This window comes from Mytilus galloprovincialis, chromosome 13, assembly GCF_965363235.1.
Source record: "Mytilus galloprovincialis chromosome 13, xbMytGall1.hap1.1, whole genome shotgun sequence".
Taxonomy (NCBI): Eukaryota; Metazoa; Mollusca; class Bivalvia; order Mytilida; family Mytilidae; genus Mytilus; species Mytilus galloprovincialis.
Genome location: NC_134850.1, coordinates 13,124,728 through 13,143,648, shown reverse-complemented (window position 1 = coordinate 13,143,648; position 18,921 = coordinate 13,124,728). Strand labels below are relative to the sequence as shown.

The window sequence follows — 18,921 nt, the reverse complement described above, 5'->3', positions numbered from 1 at the left end:
ATTTTCCCCCATTATACAAAGGCTTAGTTAATAAATATATCAATTTTCCTCTGACAGTTCATAAGATCTTCAAATAAAGTATATAATTTTGTTAAATTTTTTAAAAACTAACTAATAATTTTGAAAAATCTTAAAATATGTCGGACAAACATGGACATTTTTGGAAGAGAATTTGTTCCAATTGCATCATTCAAAGTCAAAAACAAAATCAAAACTATGCTGTTTAAACTAATATCTACACCTGGTGTTCCTCACCAAGAGGTAAAATGGTTCATTGTTGAATAAATGGATAAATTAAAACCATAAAAATCTGTTGGACGAACAGAGGACAGATTCATTTGTTGTAGGACAAACATAGGACAGAATATATTCCCTGTTGGACAAAGGAAGGACAGAATTCATCATTTTACTGATCCAAATGGCAATTTAAAAATGGGCACCTCTTACGAAGAGACCAGGAAGGGTCTGATAACTGTTTTTAAATTTATGTGGACTAGTTCGTTGTAAATAAGTTTGTTTTTACTTATAATCATGTTTGTTAAAGTTTTTTGTTTCCTTTTTTGCATGTGCTTTTTTTAGTTGAATTTGAACATCTAACTGACTTTGATTCACAGTCAATGTGGACTTATTCATGTCATTTGTTGTAAAGCATGTTTCTTTTTAACCAAAATCATTTTTGTTTTCTGTCTGTCCTGTTTCTTTTTTTCCATGTGCTTTTTTAGTTATATTTTATCTTCTTACTAACTTCAATTCACTGTTGCGTTGTCTGTTTTAGTTGACTCAAGTTTATGGTGTATTTCTAACTGATGAGTCCTGAATGCACTGTATGGGTCATTAACCTCAATTAGGACGAAACACATCCAATAGTTTTTTTTCAAATTTTCAGATATATTTAACCCCATTCAAGATTAAACATTTCATATTAAAATCAAGAAACACATACATTTATGTGATATTACTTTTGGATGTGTCTTAGAGCACCTAGCCTGCTTTTTTTTTTAAACTTCTATGTACCTCTATTGAAAGATCTTGGTTCTAAGATCATGAATTCCAGAATATTTTATATATTTTAAAATTCATTTTTGCTCACACGAAAACGAAACATTCTAGAGGGCAGTACTCAGTCTCTTATGAATTAAGATGATGCCTGTGAGAGACTGATCAATGAGAATACACCTGTTATTCCACTAAAAGCACATCTGTAAAAAATAAACTAAGTCCGTAAATTATAAGTAGGTGCTGCATAAGTATGAAATTGGTAAGAACAGTACAGGATCCTTAACTGAGGTTTGTATACCAAATATCAAATAGCTATGATCAGTAGTTCATGAGAAATATGTTTAATACGACAATACTTGTTTCTGACAAATGGACATTTCTACAACATCAGACCCCCTTCTTCAAAGCTGAAGTATAACAAAATCTTGATTGTTCCTTGATATTTTTCTTTTTTTTTTATTAAAAGAAATACTGAAAAGTGTATAGGAAAATTTTGTGACGCTAACGCAGGACGACAGATAGTGCCATAGTGATCCCTAAATGTGGCTTCTGTGTGAACACAGGCAACATAAAAAACACTGTACAATAACTTCCTAAAATTTTATTTATTAAAAGTCTCCTTTGTCTTCCTTGGTCCATTTGGAAAATCTGCAAGAACAAGAAAATTTAAATTAAAAGAATCAAAATGACAAAAATTCATTGCACACAATTTCCTTAATGAAAAACAACTATTATTATATAAATAAATTCTCTAAAACCTCATTTATAAACCTTATACTTTTAAGTATCAAAATCAGAATACACATGTGGAGATAATTTCTTTCAAAGTTTTAGTTTCTGGTCATTTTATAAGTTTAGTTCACATTTTTTTTTTAAAGTACAAAAACTATGTACACCAGAAGACAAATGGGATGTGTTTCTAATTTATTAATGATAAGAATTGCATATGAAAAGAAATTTCCAACTGCCCGCTCTGTTTAGTTTTTGGCTAAGTGTACTGTTATGAAAGCCTAAACACATTTTGGCTTATATAAATTTTGGACTAAGGTGTGAGAATAAAAAAAGCACAAAGGTTCAACTTTTCAAGCATTTGTCAAAAGTCAATCCTTATTTCCTCTGTAACTGTATCGTATGCCTTTTAGCAAATAAATCACTATATAAATTTTAATCTATTTATTTTACTTAACTTACCACGAAAGATGTAACCCATACTTCGACCAAGCATCTGAATGTCAGGAGCAGACAAGTCCTGCACAATGTCCTGAGTAGAACAGGTAAAGGGAGTTTCATTAGCCAACCAAATATTGCCTTTCTTTTTCTTAAAGTATAGTATCCATGGCCAATGAGTAACCTGTAAATACATATATATCAGTGTGAGAGCAAGTTATCATCTGGTGACTGTTTCACAAAGCACTTGTATGTCTTGCATACATAAATCCATAAGAAAAGTATGCAAGTCTCATGATAGCTATGCGAAACAGTTACCAGGTAATCTGCATAGTAAGAAATTACCCAAACAAAAAAAAAAAAAAAAAACACAGCCTAACAACTAACTAAACAGATATTCATTGGTAAATAAGTTGTTGGTTTTCTGTTCAGATTTTTTTTTAGAAATTTGCTAATATGGATAACTGTCCAAATTAAGAAACAAATAACTATTGGATAACTAACGAACAACTAGTGGATAACTAATGAATAACTGCAAATAAATATAACTGCTAAATTAACTAATGAACAGCAAAAACATGTGTTGACATTTCAAACTTTGAACTTTACTTACAACAACCGGGAATAAATCATTGCCATGAGACAGACAGAGGTACGTCCCCGTAGGATAGCTGTTGGAGAATACAAGTTATTTTACAGTTTAATAACTTTTAACTAAACCTAATAACTTTAAAATATTTGACCAAATGCACCAAAATTTGAAAATGTACATCTTCATTACTAGTATCATGATTATATGACAATAAACAATTATGTAAAATTTCTTTGTTCAATGTTGTGTGTTGTATACTTTCTGAGTAATAAAGACAAAGATAAAGTGAAATGTTAATGTGGATTTGAAAACTTAGTCTAATTTGTTTTCATCTGTTCATAATATAAAAAAAAAATGTGGTATGATTGCCAATGAGACAACTGTCAGCAAGAGACCAAAATGACACAGACATTAACAACTATAGGTCACTATACGGCTTTCAACAATAAGCAAAGCCCATACTGCATAGTCAGCTATAAAAGTCCCAGATAAAACAATGTAAAACAATTCAAACGAGAAAACTAACGGCCTTATTTTTATAAAAAAGTGAAGAATATTAAAGGACACTAAAAACAAAAGCATGATAAAAATACATCATTACAATTTATTACCTGGCAATCTGTCTATCAATGCCTCCATCAGATACTGACTTGACCTCCTGATGGACTTCTGTCAATAGATCAGGCTGTATCAAATCGACCTCTGGGTGGACTTCTGTCAATAGATCAGGCTGTATCAAATCGACCTCTGGGTGGACTTCTGTCAATGGATCAGGCTGTATCAAATCGACCTCTGGGTGGACTTCTGTCAGTGGATCAGGCTGTATCAAATCGACCTCTGGGTGGATTTCTGTCAATGGATCAGGCTGCATCAAATCGACCTCTGGGTGGACTTCTGTCATTGGATCAGGCTGCATCAAATCGACCTCTGGGTGGACTTCTGTCATTGGATCAGGCTGCATCAAATCGACCTCTGGGTGGACTTCTGTCAATGGACCATGCTGTATCAAATCGACCTCTGGGTGGACTTTTGTCAATGGATCAGGCTGCATCAAATCGACCTCTGGGTGGACTTCTGTCAATGGATCAGGCTGCATCAAATCGACCTCTGGGTGGACTTCTGTCATTGGATAAGGCAGCACCAAATCGACCTCTGGGTGGACTTCTGTCATTGGATCAGGCTGCATCAAATCGACCTCTGGGTGGACTTCTGTCAATGGATCAGGCTGTATCAAATCGACCTCTGGGTGGACTTCTGTCAATGGATCAGGCTGTATCAAATCGACCTCAGGATGGACTTCTGTCAATAGATCAGGCTGCATCAAATCGACCTCTGGGTGGACTTCTGTCAATGGATCAGGCTGCATCAAATCAATATCAATTGGGTTTACTAGCATCTCTAATGAACACAATGAAAAGGAATCAAAGTCGAAGTCAATGCTAGTACTTGAGTCATGACTATTTTCCACTAATGAATTGTCTCCTTTTTCCTGATCATTACTTTGTAAAGGCAAAACAGGCACAAAATGATTGGGGATCCAGTGCTCATCTCTCATTTCCTTTGTTCTTGTACTTGTCCACATTAGATAAACAACATCACTAGATTTGGTCATCCTTGGGCAAACCTCTCTGTTAAGATGACTTCTGACAACTGGGTTTCCTTTTTGTGGATAAATTGCAAATAAGCTGCACTTCAATATGCTTGACAAAGCAAATATCAGCCATGCATTACCATATGCTCCAAGTTTCGCAAAATTAAATGTATCTTCTCGTAGTATTCTTCTTGCTACAGCTGGTGTTATTCTATCACCTGCAATATAACTGTCAGAGTACATCACCAAATTGTTAACAATGTGCTTGTCTTCCCCAGTAGTTCCCCTATTCAAATAATATTCATCTAGATAGACATCTTCATGGGTAACAATTTCTATAACCATCCGAGTACGAACCTCTAAATGACTCTCCTCATTTCCATTTGCTAGAACACTACCTGCACGGGGAAGGCAGTTTCCATCTCCTTTCACACAGACTGGATACTTTAATATATGTTTTTGGGGTTCATCTTGTGGCCAAATGTCTAGAGAAAGTTTGTCAACAGTTTTGGCTGTGCTAATGACACTATGACAGGAGGATCCAAGAAATGGAATTTCGTCAATTAAATCAGTATGTCTCGTACATATCAACTGAAGCTCCTCAAAGCTTGATGCATTTTGGAAGTCATCATAGATATATTGAAAAACAGTTTTACGCATGTCATTGTCAACAGAAATTTCAATGATGGGCTCTATGGTCCTGCCAGGTTCCTGATGTGTATCTATTATCTGCCATTCCTCATGTGTTTCTTCAGTATGAGGCTCCTTGTGTGTTTCTACGATCTGACTTTCGTCAAGTGATTTTACGATCTGAGGTTCCTCGTGTGTTTCTATGATCTCGGTGTCATGTGTTTCTTTATTCTGACATTCCTCATGCGTTTCTACAGTCTCATGGTTCAAAGCAGATTCCATGTTTGTTAATGTTTCTTTTCTTTTACCCACCTTTCGTTTCTTCGATTTTGATTTCTGGTTCAATTTTCTAAGGTCATTTGTTAAGGTCTGTTCTACCCATTCATCTACATAGTTATTGTTTATGCATGTTCCTTGCTCAATGTCTAGACATACAACACATGTACATGAAACTCTTCTTGTCTTGATCAATCCTTGGGCAACTGCCTTTACACAGTGAAACTGTCTTGTTCCAGGAACAGTTACAGCTTCGTTCCTTAGTGGCCTTGATCGTGGTACATCTTTCTTGTCAATCAACAAAAATGTTCTCTTAAATGTGTCTGCATCTTTCGTCAAATCTGAGGTTACAAAGGAGAAAATGTCTTCTGCACTAGAAAGAACATTTCCTGCTATTATCCCTCTTGTTATGGCAGATTTCACAACTCCACTACAGCCATCAGCAGGTCCTTTACCATGGCCACTCCCAAAAAAATGTCTCTCAACTTTAATCCCATCTAATTCTTCAGCGTATGAACTTATATCAAAGAAAGGCACTTTCGATTTATATTGGCTAGAGCAGCCATCGGTGAATTGAAGACATTGATTAAGCCTGTTAAGTGACAAATTTGTATGCAAGAAATTAATACAGTTTTTGAAGCAATAATCAACAAAGTTTGCATCATGTGTTAGGTCATCTGATATATAAACGACTTCATGTGTGACTGTTCTCCCTAAATTATCACTATAATAGCAGACGATTGGATGAATTGTGATCTGCTCATAGCACCAATGAGCGCTTTGGCACTCATCTTGGTATCTGGTGCAAAAGTTTTCGGCGAAGTTCATTATGCATACCATTATATTTGCGGGTATATTTTCTTTTAAGTTCGAAAATTGTCTGTATTGCCAGTTGGCAAGGAATAAGTGGATAGAAAATTCTGTCATGTCTTCTGTCAAATTTTGAAGTAGATCTTTAACATATGTGGACTTTGAAGCCAACACTTTTCTTGTTGAAACTTTAGGCTCTGTTATCTTTTTCGTCTCCCATTGATACCAATTGACTGTTTCATCTGTGTTTGCTATTACACCAAGCTCATGAAAATGATTTTCTAGTTGCTTAACCCCACAAGTTTGGCACTTTCTCTGTATACACTGTAATTTCGGATCTTCACCTTTAGAAACCTCGCACATTGTTAACTTATTAGCTTCATATTTGTTAGCAACTGTTTTGATTGACTGTTTGCTGGGATTCTTGTTTGCAATAACTTTGTTGTTTAAGGCTTTTAACTTTAGCTCCACGTTTATACATTTTTCGCAAAGACAACTTCTGAATTTACCTTTCTTCAGGGGAACAACATGTTTGGGTTTTAAGGCCCAAAATTTGCTTTCAGAAACCTTGACATTTTTATTTTCATTTTTAAAGGTTTGATATGCGGTTTTTTTACACACATTTAAGAAATGTTTTGGTTTCAAATCTTTTCCAACTTTTCTCTTTTCGGGATTATTGACTGATATGTATGGTTTAACAAAGAAATCCCTGACCTTTTGTGTTGACTCTATTGACAATGCATCTTTTCTTTTCTTTCTTTCAGAGTCTGAATTACTCTCACGTGACCATTTCAGCATGGTACAATATCTTATACCTAATTCTTTTGACATTGTTTTTATTTTCTTATATTTTCGGAGAGATCTAGACAGTCCAGATACTATCAATTTTCTTTTCCTTTTATACTTTCTGGCATTTGATGATTTTTGGATATCTAGATTTTGTTTCAAAGACACCATGCTTTCTTCCAAAAAATCCAGTCTAGCTTTCTTTGAAGGTGTTAAATGTGTTTCTGAAAACAATTTCCTCTTTCTAGGTGTTGCTTTTAAGATACATGTTTGAATTAAGGATACAAATTTTTTTGGTTCTGAAGGCATTTTTTTCTTTAGTCTACTGAAGGCCTTTCGCTTTGCTGCATGTGTATAATCATCATCAACAAAAGCATCATTAGTTTCACTTCCTTCCTTTGGTTCCATTTTCTTCTGTTTTTCAACTTTTGAAATTCTGTCTCTTTCTCTGATTCTTCTTTTCTTTTGAGGCCCTAATTTTGCCCTGAAGTAAGAAAGGTTTTAATGATTAACTATGATTGAAATGATAATATAAAAAAGAAGATGTGGTATGATTGCCAATGAGACAACTATCCACAAAAGACCAAAATGACAGAAACATTAAACAAATATAGGTCATCGTACGGCGTTCAACAATGAGCAAAGCCCATACCGCATAGTCAGCTATAAAAGGCCCCGATAAGACAATGTAAAACCATTTAAACGAGAAAAGTAACGGCCTTATATACGTAAAAAAATGAACGAAAAACAAATGTGTAACACATAAACAAACGACAATCTCTGAATTACAGGCTCCTGACTTGGTACAGGCAAATACATAAATAATGTGGCTGGGTTAAACATGTTAATGGGATCCCAACCCTCCCCTAACCTGGGACAGTGGTAGAACAGTACAACATTAGAACGAAAGTTCTATAAAAAATCAGTTGAAAAAGGCTTAACTCATCAGATAGACACAAAATATGGGATAAATGTCAGCGAGACTAATTTGAAGCCAATATTGCCCACCTATTGCTTTTCTTTTTTTACTCCATTAAATCCCCGTTGCGGATCCAGAATTTTTCATAAGTGGGACCCAGTGATTGTCTAAGAGGGGCCGGCTCCGGTCATGCTTCAGGGAATCCATATATAATCAACCAAATCTTTCCCAAAAAGGGCCCCTGCCTCCCCCCATAATCTGCCTCTGAATCCTTTGTACCTGTAATTCCTCTTAGCATCTCTCCACTTTCCACGTTGTTTTTCCTTCTGGCTTCTAGTCAAAATGCATGTTAACTGTAGGTTTTCTTTCTCTGTCTCTTTACTTTTTTGTTTCTCTCTATATCTCCTCATTCTTTCTCGAGCAGTACTCCTATCTCTACAACACAAATTATGCGTCTAGAGTTAACTGGTTGTAAATTATCAGATCTCCTTTGTATATAATATATATATATAGAGAGAGAGAGAGTTTAAGTTACATTTAAAGTAAGAATATGGATTACATGCATGTGCTGTACAGACAACATGGATTAAACATTAAAGTCCTTTCTGGATTAACCTTCATCAGACAGGCTAGATTTAAGCCAAGTAAGTGGAAAACAAGTAAATTTTAATCAAAATTGCAAACTTAAATAAAATCTACATTAGCGTTTGAAGACCATAACCCAATGATTATTTCCTATGTGTATGAATTTTGTAGGGTCTTGGGTTGTGACGTCACTTAAACATGCTTGATATTTTCCATGTTTCATTATATAACTCGCTTTCTACACATTCTAACTTTTACGTATGCGTATGGATCTAAAAGTATGCCAATATGATTTCTTTTTTTATTTTATACACTTATAGATCTATCTATGTATTTTACTCACTTGCATTGTAAGCCAATATATAATAAATTTTTAAATCTTATATTTATTTTATTACTTTTTTTTTACCTTTCAACCTGTGCAGGTGTTCTGCTTTTCCGTTCCTCCTTTTTCCTCTCGGCCTGAATTTGTCGGAAGGTTGGATCATTTTTCCTTTGGTCCCGCCATCTTTTGCAGTTTTCAGCATTTTTCTACAATTGGTTATGTTTATTTTAATATTGATTACATTAATTACATACACCTTAAGATTAATATTGTGTTTAACTAGGGAGGTCAGTTTTATTTCCCTACATATAAAAAAGGATTATCATGCGTATTGAACTGTCTAAATTTATTTATAAAATTGTGATTAATTCCCCCCCCCTCTCTCTCTGGTAATCGTTGCGGAACATATTCCTCTCCTGGTCATGTAGCATTAACAAATGTTGTTACCATTGATTAGGCCATAATAAGAAATTCTTAGAATATTATCCGTCTTTTCTGAAAATTTTGGGCGGGCAGGGTATTTTATTTTATTATTCTCTGATTAGGGACTGACCATTTAACTTCAAGGGGTTAGCCTTGGTGTTCTTTTCTGTTAAGTATATTTTTTTGAGACAGCAGGCGAAAATTTTGGGTTCTTTTTAACGCCTCTAACCAAAGTATTTTTTTCTTGGGGGCTTGGGTTGGTTTTTTTTTTTTTTTTAATTATTTGGACTAATAAAAAAAAATCCTGGCCAGCACTTAGGCTTAAAAATAATCTGGCTCTCATCAAAAAAAGATTTCTCAACAAAAATCTGGCGAAAAAAATCCTAAACATGATAAACAACATAAACAAGGAAATCTCAAGAATTAAATTGAAGCTGGAAAGGACAAACTGAATCACAAGATAATTCTTGCTACTGGTACACAATTTTGAAAATCAATTAAAAAATGTATACGGGTGGGAAATAAAAGTTGGGGGAGGGGGTATGAGAATCTCCGAAATCTAGGATTTTTTTTTAATTTAATATGGCCTTGCATAAATCATGTAAATATACGCAAGGGTTGTCTGTACCAAAAAATCAATACTTGTATTATAATCTCTGAAACAAAAAGATTTTTTTCGCATAATTTATGTCCACTATGGTCAAACAGTACCTTTTTGTCTCTTTGTTTGTCCAACATCTGAACTTTGAGTCCATTTTAAAAGCTGTTATGTCCAACATTACAATATTTAGTCCTTATGTTCGTCCGACAGAACATTATCTGTCCTTTGTTACGTTTAAAATGTGTGGTTTGTTTGTCCAACATTTGCTGATTGTCCATTTAAAAAGCTGTTACGTCCGACATTACAAGATTTTGTCCTAAGGTTCGTCCGACAGAACATTATCGGTCCCTTGTTACGTCCGACATTACAAGATTTTGTCCTAAGGTTCGTCCGACAGAACATTATCGGTCCCTTGTTACGTCTTTATTTTCAAAATAATGTCCGATTTACACTGTCAACAGTTTAAAACCTCTTTATTTTTCATTTATACGGTAGTATTTAAGGTAAAGTTATTGTCGAAGTTGAAGCAAATTGATTCCGTGACTTATGGTAGCCATTGTAGAGAATATCGGATCATATAATAAAAGAAATTGATCAATCTATGCAAATCTTGAATGTTGGACGTAAAATTAATTCGGACGTAACTTACATCGTTTGTTTGGACAGAAAGAGCGTTCACCCCGTTCATGTCGTTGACCTCCAGTAAAAAAGAACGGTTGACGGCAATACCGCAAGCGAATCGCGATTGTCGTAAAATGTGTTGTCGTAAACGTTAAAAAACAAAAACCGAGCTGGCAATTTACGAATGAAAATTGAAATGTTCGCCCGTAACGGGTGGACCGAATTTTCAAGAGTAAACTTTAATGACAATTCCTGAAAAAACTAAAACTTTCAGCTGTATTTTCATGATGAATTATTATATTTTAGATAATTAGCTCAAGCCTCAAGATATTCCGTACAGCTAATTGACCTATATTGTAACATAACTTATACTTCATTTTCACTTAGGAAGAAGACAGAAAATGTTAGTCCGACAACGTGACCATTAAAACAGTTTTTTTTCCTTATTTTTAAAGATTTTTCATGTTTTTAGTGTCCTAAACCTTGCCAAGCATACTTTATTACCTGTAAATCCTTCTTACCTAGTTGCCATTCTTAAAAAAAGGTTTATAAAACAACTTTGATTTTGGGTCATCAGACCATGTCACAAAATGAGCATGCAAAAAACAGGGAATTCAACACTTCATTTATAAAATACTTTATTCAACAATAAACTTTTCATATGAGACTGTTTATATTATCTCTTTATTATACAGTGGATTGATTAGCTACCTTCATTACAACTCAAAATCATTTAAAATATGAGAAAAATGCATTTTTCTGTGACATCCATTGAAACAGCACTTTACTGAATACTTAGCCAATTACATTATGTTTTTCTTAAAATAAAAGAAACGAAAGTCCTTGTTCAACACCTGATTCCTAGCGAAAAAAGTTCATCTCCACCAACACGAAATCAGTGTAAGCGTTGAATAATGATAAAGATCTGACGCACTTCCAAGATTTGTAGGTATTTTTTTTTTCAAACCAATGACACAAGTTTACGGATAAAACAATGAATATATTTCCCTTTGATGAGTTTACGGATAAATTTCCCTTTGATGAGTTTACGGATAAATTTCCCTTTGATGATAATTACCATGGTTTTAGAAGGTAATAAAGTTATCAGCCGGACTCCGAATGTTCTGAATCCATTTCTCCAGATACTTCTAGTCGTCTTGGTATTGTAAGTTTAGATACTTCTAGACGTCTTGGTATGGTAAGTTTAGATACTTCTAGACGTCTTGGTATTGTAAGTTTAGATACTTTGTATAAATGTCTTTTATACAATCGCCTCAGTTTGAGACTAAAACGATTGATAATACGTATTTTGTTGTACAAAGCAATTAATTTTCAAAAACTTGGATACAGTTCAATTCTAAATAGGACATCCTGCATGGAGTAGGCCGGGGAACACCTCATAAAATCTATCTGTGGTAATTACCTCCTCCAACACCTAACTGTTGGTTAGTTTTCTTGCGATACATAAATATCAGTCATACCAATTGAGTGAATTTCCACCATAGAATTTTACCGTGATTTTAATCCTGGTTACACATAGATTCACAGACATTTTCAAACACAATTTCCTTTTTAATAGCTTATAGCAACAATATTGTATGAATATCGGTTGAATTATAGGCACTAACTGGTATATTTCGCACAAAAATTAACTTGTATCTTTCATTGATTTGATATTACACGATGGAAGTGTTAAGATAGGACGCACAGACGTTTTTATGGAGACACCACGATCCACCATTTATCCAGCGTTGTAAACCACGAACAGATGTTGAACCCTTATCCCTCATTACTTATAATTAAATATATATAATAAATGAAAGTTCCAACTATTTGAATTTATATTATTAACAAGAACTATAACATTTGACAAATTAAACTGTAGTGAATCTGAATTATAAAATTAGCTTTTAATAGGATTCAGTCATAGAATCCGAGCAAGAAAAAGAACATCAAATTTCAGTTGAAACCTTCATTCAGTACTATCGTAATAACAAAAATAAAAAAATAAAATACATCATCATTACACTAATACCTGTATTACTCGTCTGGCTTGGAATGGATTTTATTTCTCAATTTTAGAAGAAAAAAAAACAAATACAAAAAAAAAAAAAAACAATTGGGTGTTCGCATGGACATCAGGCAATTTTTGACCATACGACATCAATACAAACAACCAATTTTTAGTTGAAGCAAGTTAATACATCATCTCAAAATAATTCCTTCTACTATGTTCCAATTCAAGATCACAGGAGGAATTTAATTTTTCTTTCATTCCAAGCAGACATAAACCTTATCTTATGTTAATATCTATAATTATGTGGAGTTTACAAAACTTAGTGGTGTGGCAGCGGTGGCTAAGAAAATAAAAACAAATATATACACATAAAAACAGCTGACAAGACAACTACAAAACAGGATTCTCAGTCTAGCTCAGTATATTTAGTTTAATAAAAGACATAATCTCTAAATCGCCTAGGAGGAAGTCGCCTACGTCTGCCGGGTATAGATGGTGGGGTTTGGGGTTGCTGATCGAACACACCCTCTTCATTCCCACTCTCATCATTACTCATATCTTCAGTTTCTGAACCCTCGTCTGAAGAAAGGGTTCTTTGAGGAGGGCTAATAATAGGCTTTTTAACCAAAGTCCTATCAGGGTGAGGAGTAACATAGATCTTTAACCTATTATAATGGACTATTCGCTTAGCAAGAGAACCTTCAAGTTGGATCATATAATTTGCATCAGACAATTTCTTGACTATGCGATATGGTCCTACCCAAAATTTTTGCAACTTTGGGGACAGTCCCTTCTTTTTACGAGGTGTAAATAACCAAACCAGATCATTTTCCTTGTAGGGTTTCCCAGACTGCTTCAGGTCATAATTGACTTTCTGCCTTTTCTGTTGTGTTTTCATATGACCTCTGACAATATCATACGCTTTATTGATGTTGTCCTGTAATTTCCCTATATATTCTATATGGGAGGGTGGACTTGAGGGTAAAGGTTCATGTAAAAGGGTCAGGGGAATATTAATTTCCCTACCAAACATAAGTTTCTTGAACACTGGAGCGTATTGCCATTAGGGCAAATGGTAACCACTCATCCCAATCGGTTTGACCTTCATCAATATATGAAGCAATAACATTTTTTAATGTATGGTTCATTTTCTCCACTAGACCATCTGTCATTGGATGATATGAACTGGTACGAGTCTTATGGATACCAAACAGGTCACATAATTGTTGAAAAAGCCTCGCCTCAAAACAAGGTCCTTGATCACTCAGAAAAATTCTGGGCACACCAAAGCGGGAAATAAATTCTTTACAAAAATATCGAGCAACTGTGCAACTCCCCATATCTGGAATTGGGCGCCAGTGAAACGAAACTGGGGTACTGTCTGTGCGACCTTAACCTATACTTTCTATAAACTAGACAGCAACCCAACTTTTCATTTAATCTATCTCGAGGGTAGGTTCGGCCTATGCTTTCGCTCTAGGACTTCTATAATAGTGATGCCCGACTAGAATATTTTAAAGAGTTTTATTAGGTATAATTTTTACCGGTCTATGCCACCAGTTTATAATTCATTTAAAATATGTGTTCTGGAACAAGATGTCTCTGATGTTCTGTACTCTCCAAGTCTCAGTAAGGTGTGACTTCTGGATTCTATTACCAAAGGTAAACAAAGAAGATCTTAAGTCTACTCAGAGGGCCAACTAGATCCTAACCTTTGACCTTGACCGCAGTCATGCTATCCTAGTGTAGAACTTGGTGAACAACTGAAATGACAGTCTGGACTGTTACCAAATATAGGATCTGGCAATATCAGTTTACCAGAGAAATCAGTCCTAACACTACAGTTAGGGTAGTAGCCGAGTAGTATACTGCACCTCTAAAAATATGTCTAGGTATTCTTATTGCTCAAGTATGAAGTACCGTCCTACACTAATTCTATATTATAGATCTGTATGGGTTGGAGTAAAACTAAAACATTTCCCATAAACCTAAAGGTAAACAATAAATAAAGGGGCAGACAGACAGACGGACCAAATGTAAATAGCCCGACCCAAAAAGTGTGGGCGTTTCAAGTACGACACCACAAAAATAACAGACTTTTAAAACAAATCTATTTCAGTATTTCCAAACCTGTAGTAGGATTTATATACCAAATACACCGACAAATACCAGAAAATAAATATCCAAAGGGAAGCTAAGGCAACATAAGACTCGTTCTGTCCTGAATATGCTCTCACTTAAATAATCTGTAATCAGCAAACCATGAAACGCAGACTCGTGGGAGGTTCAAAATCTAGGTTGTTACCAATACCAAGGGAAGTAATCAGGACGAGTTTTAATCGAAGGATCAATTCAGGCAAGGGACAAGGCGTTTCTCTGCAATAAAATAATTCAGTAAGATACAAATTTTATTAGACAACACGAATATGAATCAGCTGCACATTTAATGAGTTACAGTTTTGCGAGTCAATGGTCCATTTCTGCAGTCTATAACAAGATTTCTTAGACCAAGAAAATAAATTCTTTCAGTATCTAACTTTCTTTAACGACTCACTCTGCCGTTCTGATCAGGGCTTGCATGTGGATTTCGCTTGTTAACACTTTAATACTTAAATTTACCGTCCTTAAGTTCAAGTCATAGATTTGAGTCACTCACGTGAATGCCAACAAATAATGACTCCGAACTTCTACTTGCTTTAACCCGCAAGTTATAAATAACTTTAACCTTAACAACTGAACAGATGAACAGTTAACCGAATCTCGTTATTCGCCAACTGACAACTTTTATTCAGTTCAAAGAACTTTTCAAAAACTCAACTCATAATTTAACCAGCGAACCGCTTTCTAAATAATTCACGCCTCAACACGTAAATATTCAAAGTTTTCCGCTAAATCTCCAATGCAAACCGTGATCAAAAACCAGCCAGTTTTAGTCACTCAAAATATGTACATGAAAATCATAGGAGGGGGAATTTCTTACCTAAAAATATTGTAGAACACCTTTTCTTCAATACACTAATTATAGTATAAAAAAATAGCGCGTGATTCCTACCGAGACCACTTCCAAAAATATCGCGCACATGGTTGAAAATTCCCCTTTTTACCTTACATCTACACACCTGGAAGTCTGGGCTGAGAATGATTTCTAGCAGACAATATCTGCAAGAGCTAAATTTTCCCCGGGAATTCAATCGAGCTCTCTGATTGGTTGAGAAGGGAAAACATTTTTAATGCTAATGCGAGGTTCGTTACGTCACTAAAATTACATTACTACATCTTCCTATATCTATATATGTCCTTAAACGGATTTGTGTATATGGAATTAACATCCTTATTTGGTTATATAATTTACAGCTTTTTCAATGGTCGCAATATGTGACAAACGTCCTACATTCTAAATCGGATTATATCATCTATATTAATGTGAGGGGAATCCCCCGGTGGTCGCCATGGTAGAACCTTAGAACCTTACGTTTTTACGGTATCATAAAAACCCTCAGATCTTACTACTTTAATCCTTTAGCTCATGTCTAGTTCAAAGCCGATACCGAAAAAGAAGAACATGACTACAGATAAGCAGTACGTCAGTCTTATATGTTTTTATATTCTTATTAATGAAATGCTTAAGTCATTTTGTCATAAGAAGTTACAGATCGTATTTACGCTTAGTTCCGGTTGACTGAATTTCGGAAGAGTTGTTGTCAACGGACATACAAGTAGAAAATGGTTTTAACATTCTTGTTTGTAACAATTGATTTCTGTAATTTCTGTCCACTTAGTCAAAAATACTGGTAGAAAATGGCTTTAACATTTCTGTTTGTAACAATTGATTTCTGTAATCTCTGAATAAGTTTTCTACAAATTTGAATTCAAGCATAAGAAGTTACATGTCGAATGTAGGTTTTATTCAGATTGGCGGTTTTTACGGAAGTTGTGGATCTAGACTATGAAATGTCAAGTATAATACTCATTCGTGACAACTCGGCTGATTCCGTGCGTTCATCTAAGGAGAGTAGCGGATTCATCCGATGATTGTCGATTGGTAAATACTGTTCCTAGAACTTTTTTCTGCAACGTCTGAATAGATTGATAATTTATAGTTTGAAAAGTCCAATCATAAAAATTACTGATAGATTTTGAGTCGTTCTAGTTGAGCAATTATGGGTAAAGTTCTTGGAATAATATTTAGATATAAACTTTTAAAGAACTACAATCCATGATCTTACAGTTGTTGACTGTATCCGCATCTTTAAAAAAAAAAACTCTGACCTAATTATGACAACAAAATTTTTTTTTTTAAATCCCAATATCATAAAAAGAGAAATTTAGAATAGCTTTTTCTATATAAGTGCCAGCTCATCAAATAGAAACACAACAATGGATAGCAAAATTATATTGCTTATTCAATATCATCAGAGTAAAGTAATTTGCGTCCAATCTTTTTTTGACATACGCTTAATTCAATATTTTGACATTGATTCCGCGTTTATCGTTTCTATAGTTCTGTATACGCTGTATAATTCAGCACATGTTTCATTCAATTTAGCATATGCTGAAGTTAATTTGGTTAAAAAATGCTAATATCAATAATTATTACATTGATCCGCGCGATAACAATAATCTACTTAACCAAGTTTTAAAGTACTTTTAACATCAAAATACATCTTGTTCAATAGGTCGACGAATGAGATAGTATTGCCATCAGACATCTATCTATGACTATGAAGACCAGAGGACAAAGCTGTGAATAATTCCCGGTCACTGTTCTGTTTTCAGCCGTTCAAAAAAGCTATGCTTTATAAGAGTATAATGGATGCAAAAATTTAAAACAATTCAAAAGAGAAGCTTTGGGCTTTGCTCATTATTGAAGACCGTTCGGTGACCTATAGTTGTTAATTTCTGTGTCATTTGGTCTCTTGTGGAGAGTTGCCTCATTGGCAATCAAACCATATCTTATTTTATATATATACTAACAATTTGATTTATACTTCAACAGTAGTTATGACAGACAGCAATGAACAACAATCGTCGGATTGCAGCCTCAATTAAAATTATGACAAGATTAAACATGTATGTTGCGAACTTCTACGTCATTTGGTCTCAGCTGGGTGAGAGTCGTTTTAATGACAATCATATCACATCTTCTTAACATTTATCACATCTTCTGACATATGACAGTGGTGTAACACAAAGTTAAAATGTGCTTTTCAAAAATATTTGTTTTTGTATTTTCATTTTCAACACGAAATTCTGAGTATATTTATTGGTTGTATTCCTTGTCTCATCCCAGGTAAAAGCTACTGGCAAAAGAGTGGACACACATCAAAGAAAACACTTAGTTTGACCTTAACACATTTATGTTTTGCAAGTTTGTATCCGTGTATCCGTGTGTCCGTCATGCAATGTTATGTGAAAATACTTAAATAAGGCAATTAACAAAGAGATATACATGTATGTTTTAAATTTATTATCTCTCCTGACAATGTATATATTTGTCTATATCATGATTGTCCGGATTATACTTGTTGTTATTAAGACAGTCCACAAAAACTTTGTCACACATACATATTCTCCCCTTACAGGAACTGGGACTATCTGTAAAAATAATGAAATATGATAATATTTAGCTAAAAAAAAAATTCATTTTTTATAATGTCACCCTGATGGAGGTTAGGTGACATATTGTTATTGTACGATATTTTTTTTTATTATTATTATTTCACACTTTTTTGTCAAAACTATTTTTCTGAATTGGATTGACCAATTGTTACGGAACTATACTAAAATGTTAATGACCATGTGCAGAAGTGCAGTCGAGGGTTGGCATTTCAAAGATGGCTGCCGTTGTCATGGAAACAATAAGAATGTAAAAAATCGGAAAGTCTCTCAAATTGAATGAAACTTTGTCGAAATGATCGAATGTGCGGATCTGCCATCCATCTTTGGAATTTTCAAAATGGCCGCTGTTGCCATGGAAACAGTACAAATGTTAAAATTTTCAAAACTGCCTGAAAATTCACAGAGTGATGTATTTAGAAGTAAAGATGCTAATGCAATGTTAAAAAAATCGAAATGGCTGCCACTTGGTGGCAATTGACGGACCAGGGTGACATCCGCTATTGCTTGCAATGGCAATTCTAGATATCATTATTATTATCATTATTATTATTATCATTATCATTATCATTATCATTATCATTATCATTATCATTATCATAGTAGTAGTAGTAGTGGTAGTAGTAGTAGTAGTAGTAGTAGTAGTAGTAGTAGTAGTAGTAGTAGTAGTAGTAGTAGTAGTAGTAGTAGTAGTAGTAGTAGTAGTAGTTATCCTTTATTTTAAATTATTATCATTAATATCATTATTATTATTGTCAGCGAAATTGTTTAATTTACCTTGACATTTGACTGTTCCGTTTTGAAGTTCATATGAGTATGGCCAAATTTTAGGCCAACATTCAGCCACATGACCATAGCAATCATCGTGGTCTTTGCAACACCTGCAAAAATTAAGTGTTTATTTTTTCATATTTTTTTTAAGCAGGTTCATACAAATTAATGGAAAACTATACAATACTATAA

At 34.2% G+C, this 18,921-nt stretch overlaps 1 protein-coding gene across 2 annotated transcripts; it reads right to left on the bottom strand.

Moving 5' to 3' along the window:
• Positions 1–477: 477 nt before the first annotated feature.
• On the bottom strand, positions 478–10,707 carry LOC143056906 (uncharacterized). Of its 2 annotated transcripts, none has more exons than XM_076230090.1 (6): positions 10,354–10,707; positions 8,765–8,886; positions 8,050–8,205; positions 3,370–7,335; positions 2,191–2,350; positions 478–1,647 (listed from the first exon to the last, which is right to left on the bottom strand). In XM_076230090.1, the coding sequence occupies exons 1-6, from the start codon at positions 10,390–10,392 to the stop codon at positions 1,501–1,503; spliced, it is 4,590 nt and encodes a 1,529-aa protein (XP_076086205.1). In that variant the 5' UTR covers positions 10,393–10,707; the 3' UTR covers positions 478–1,500. The 2 variants fall into 2 exon arrangements, with proteins under 2 accessions (XP_076086205.1, XP_076086206.1); XM_076230091.1 differs by lacking the exon at positions 10,354–10,707 and adding an exon at positions 9,815–9,856 and having other exon boundaries at positions 1,486–1,647.
• Between the last annotated feature and the right edge of the window lie 8,214 nt (positions 10,708–18,921).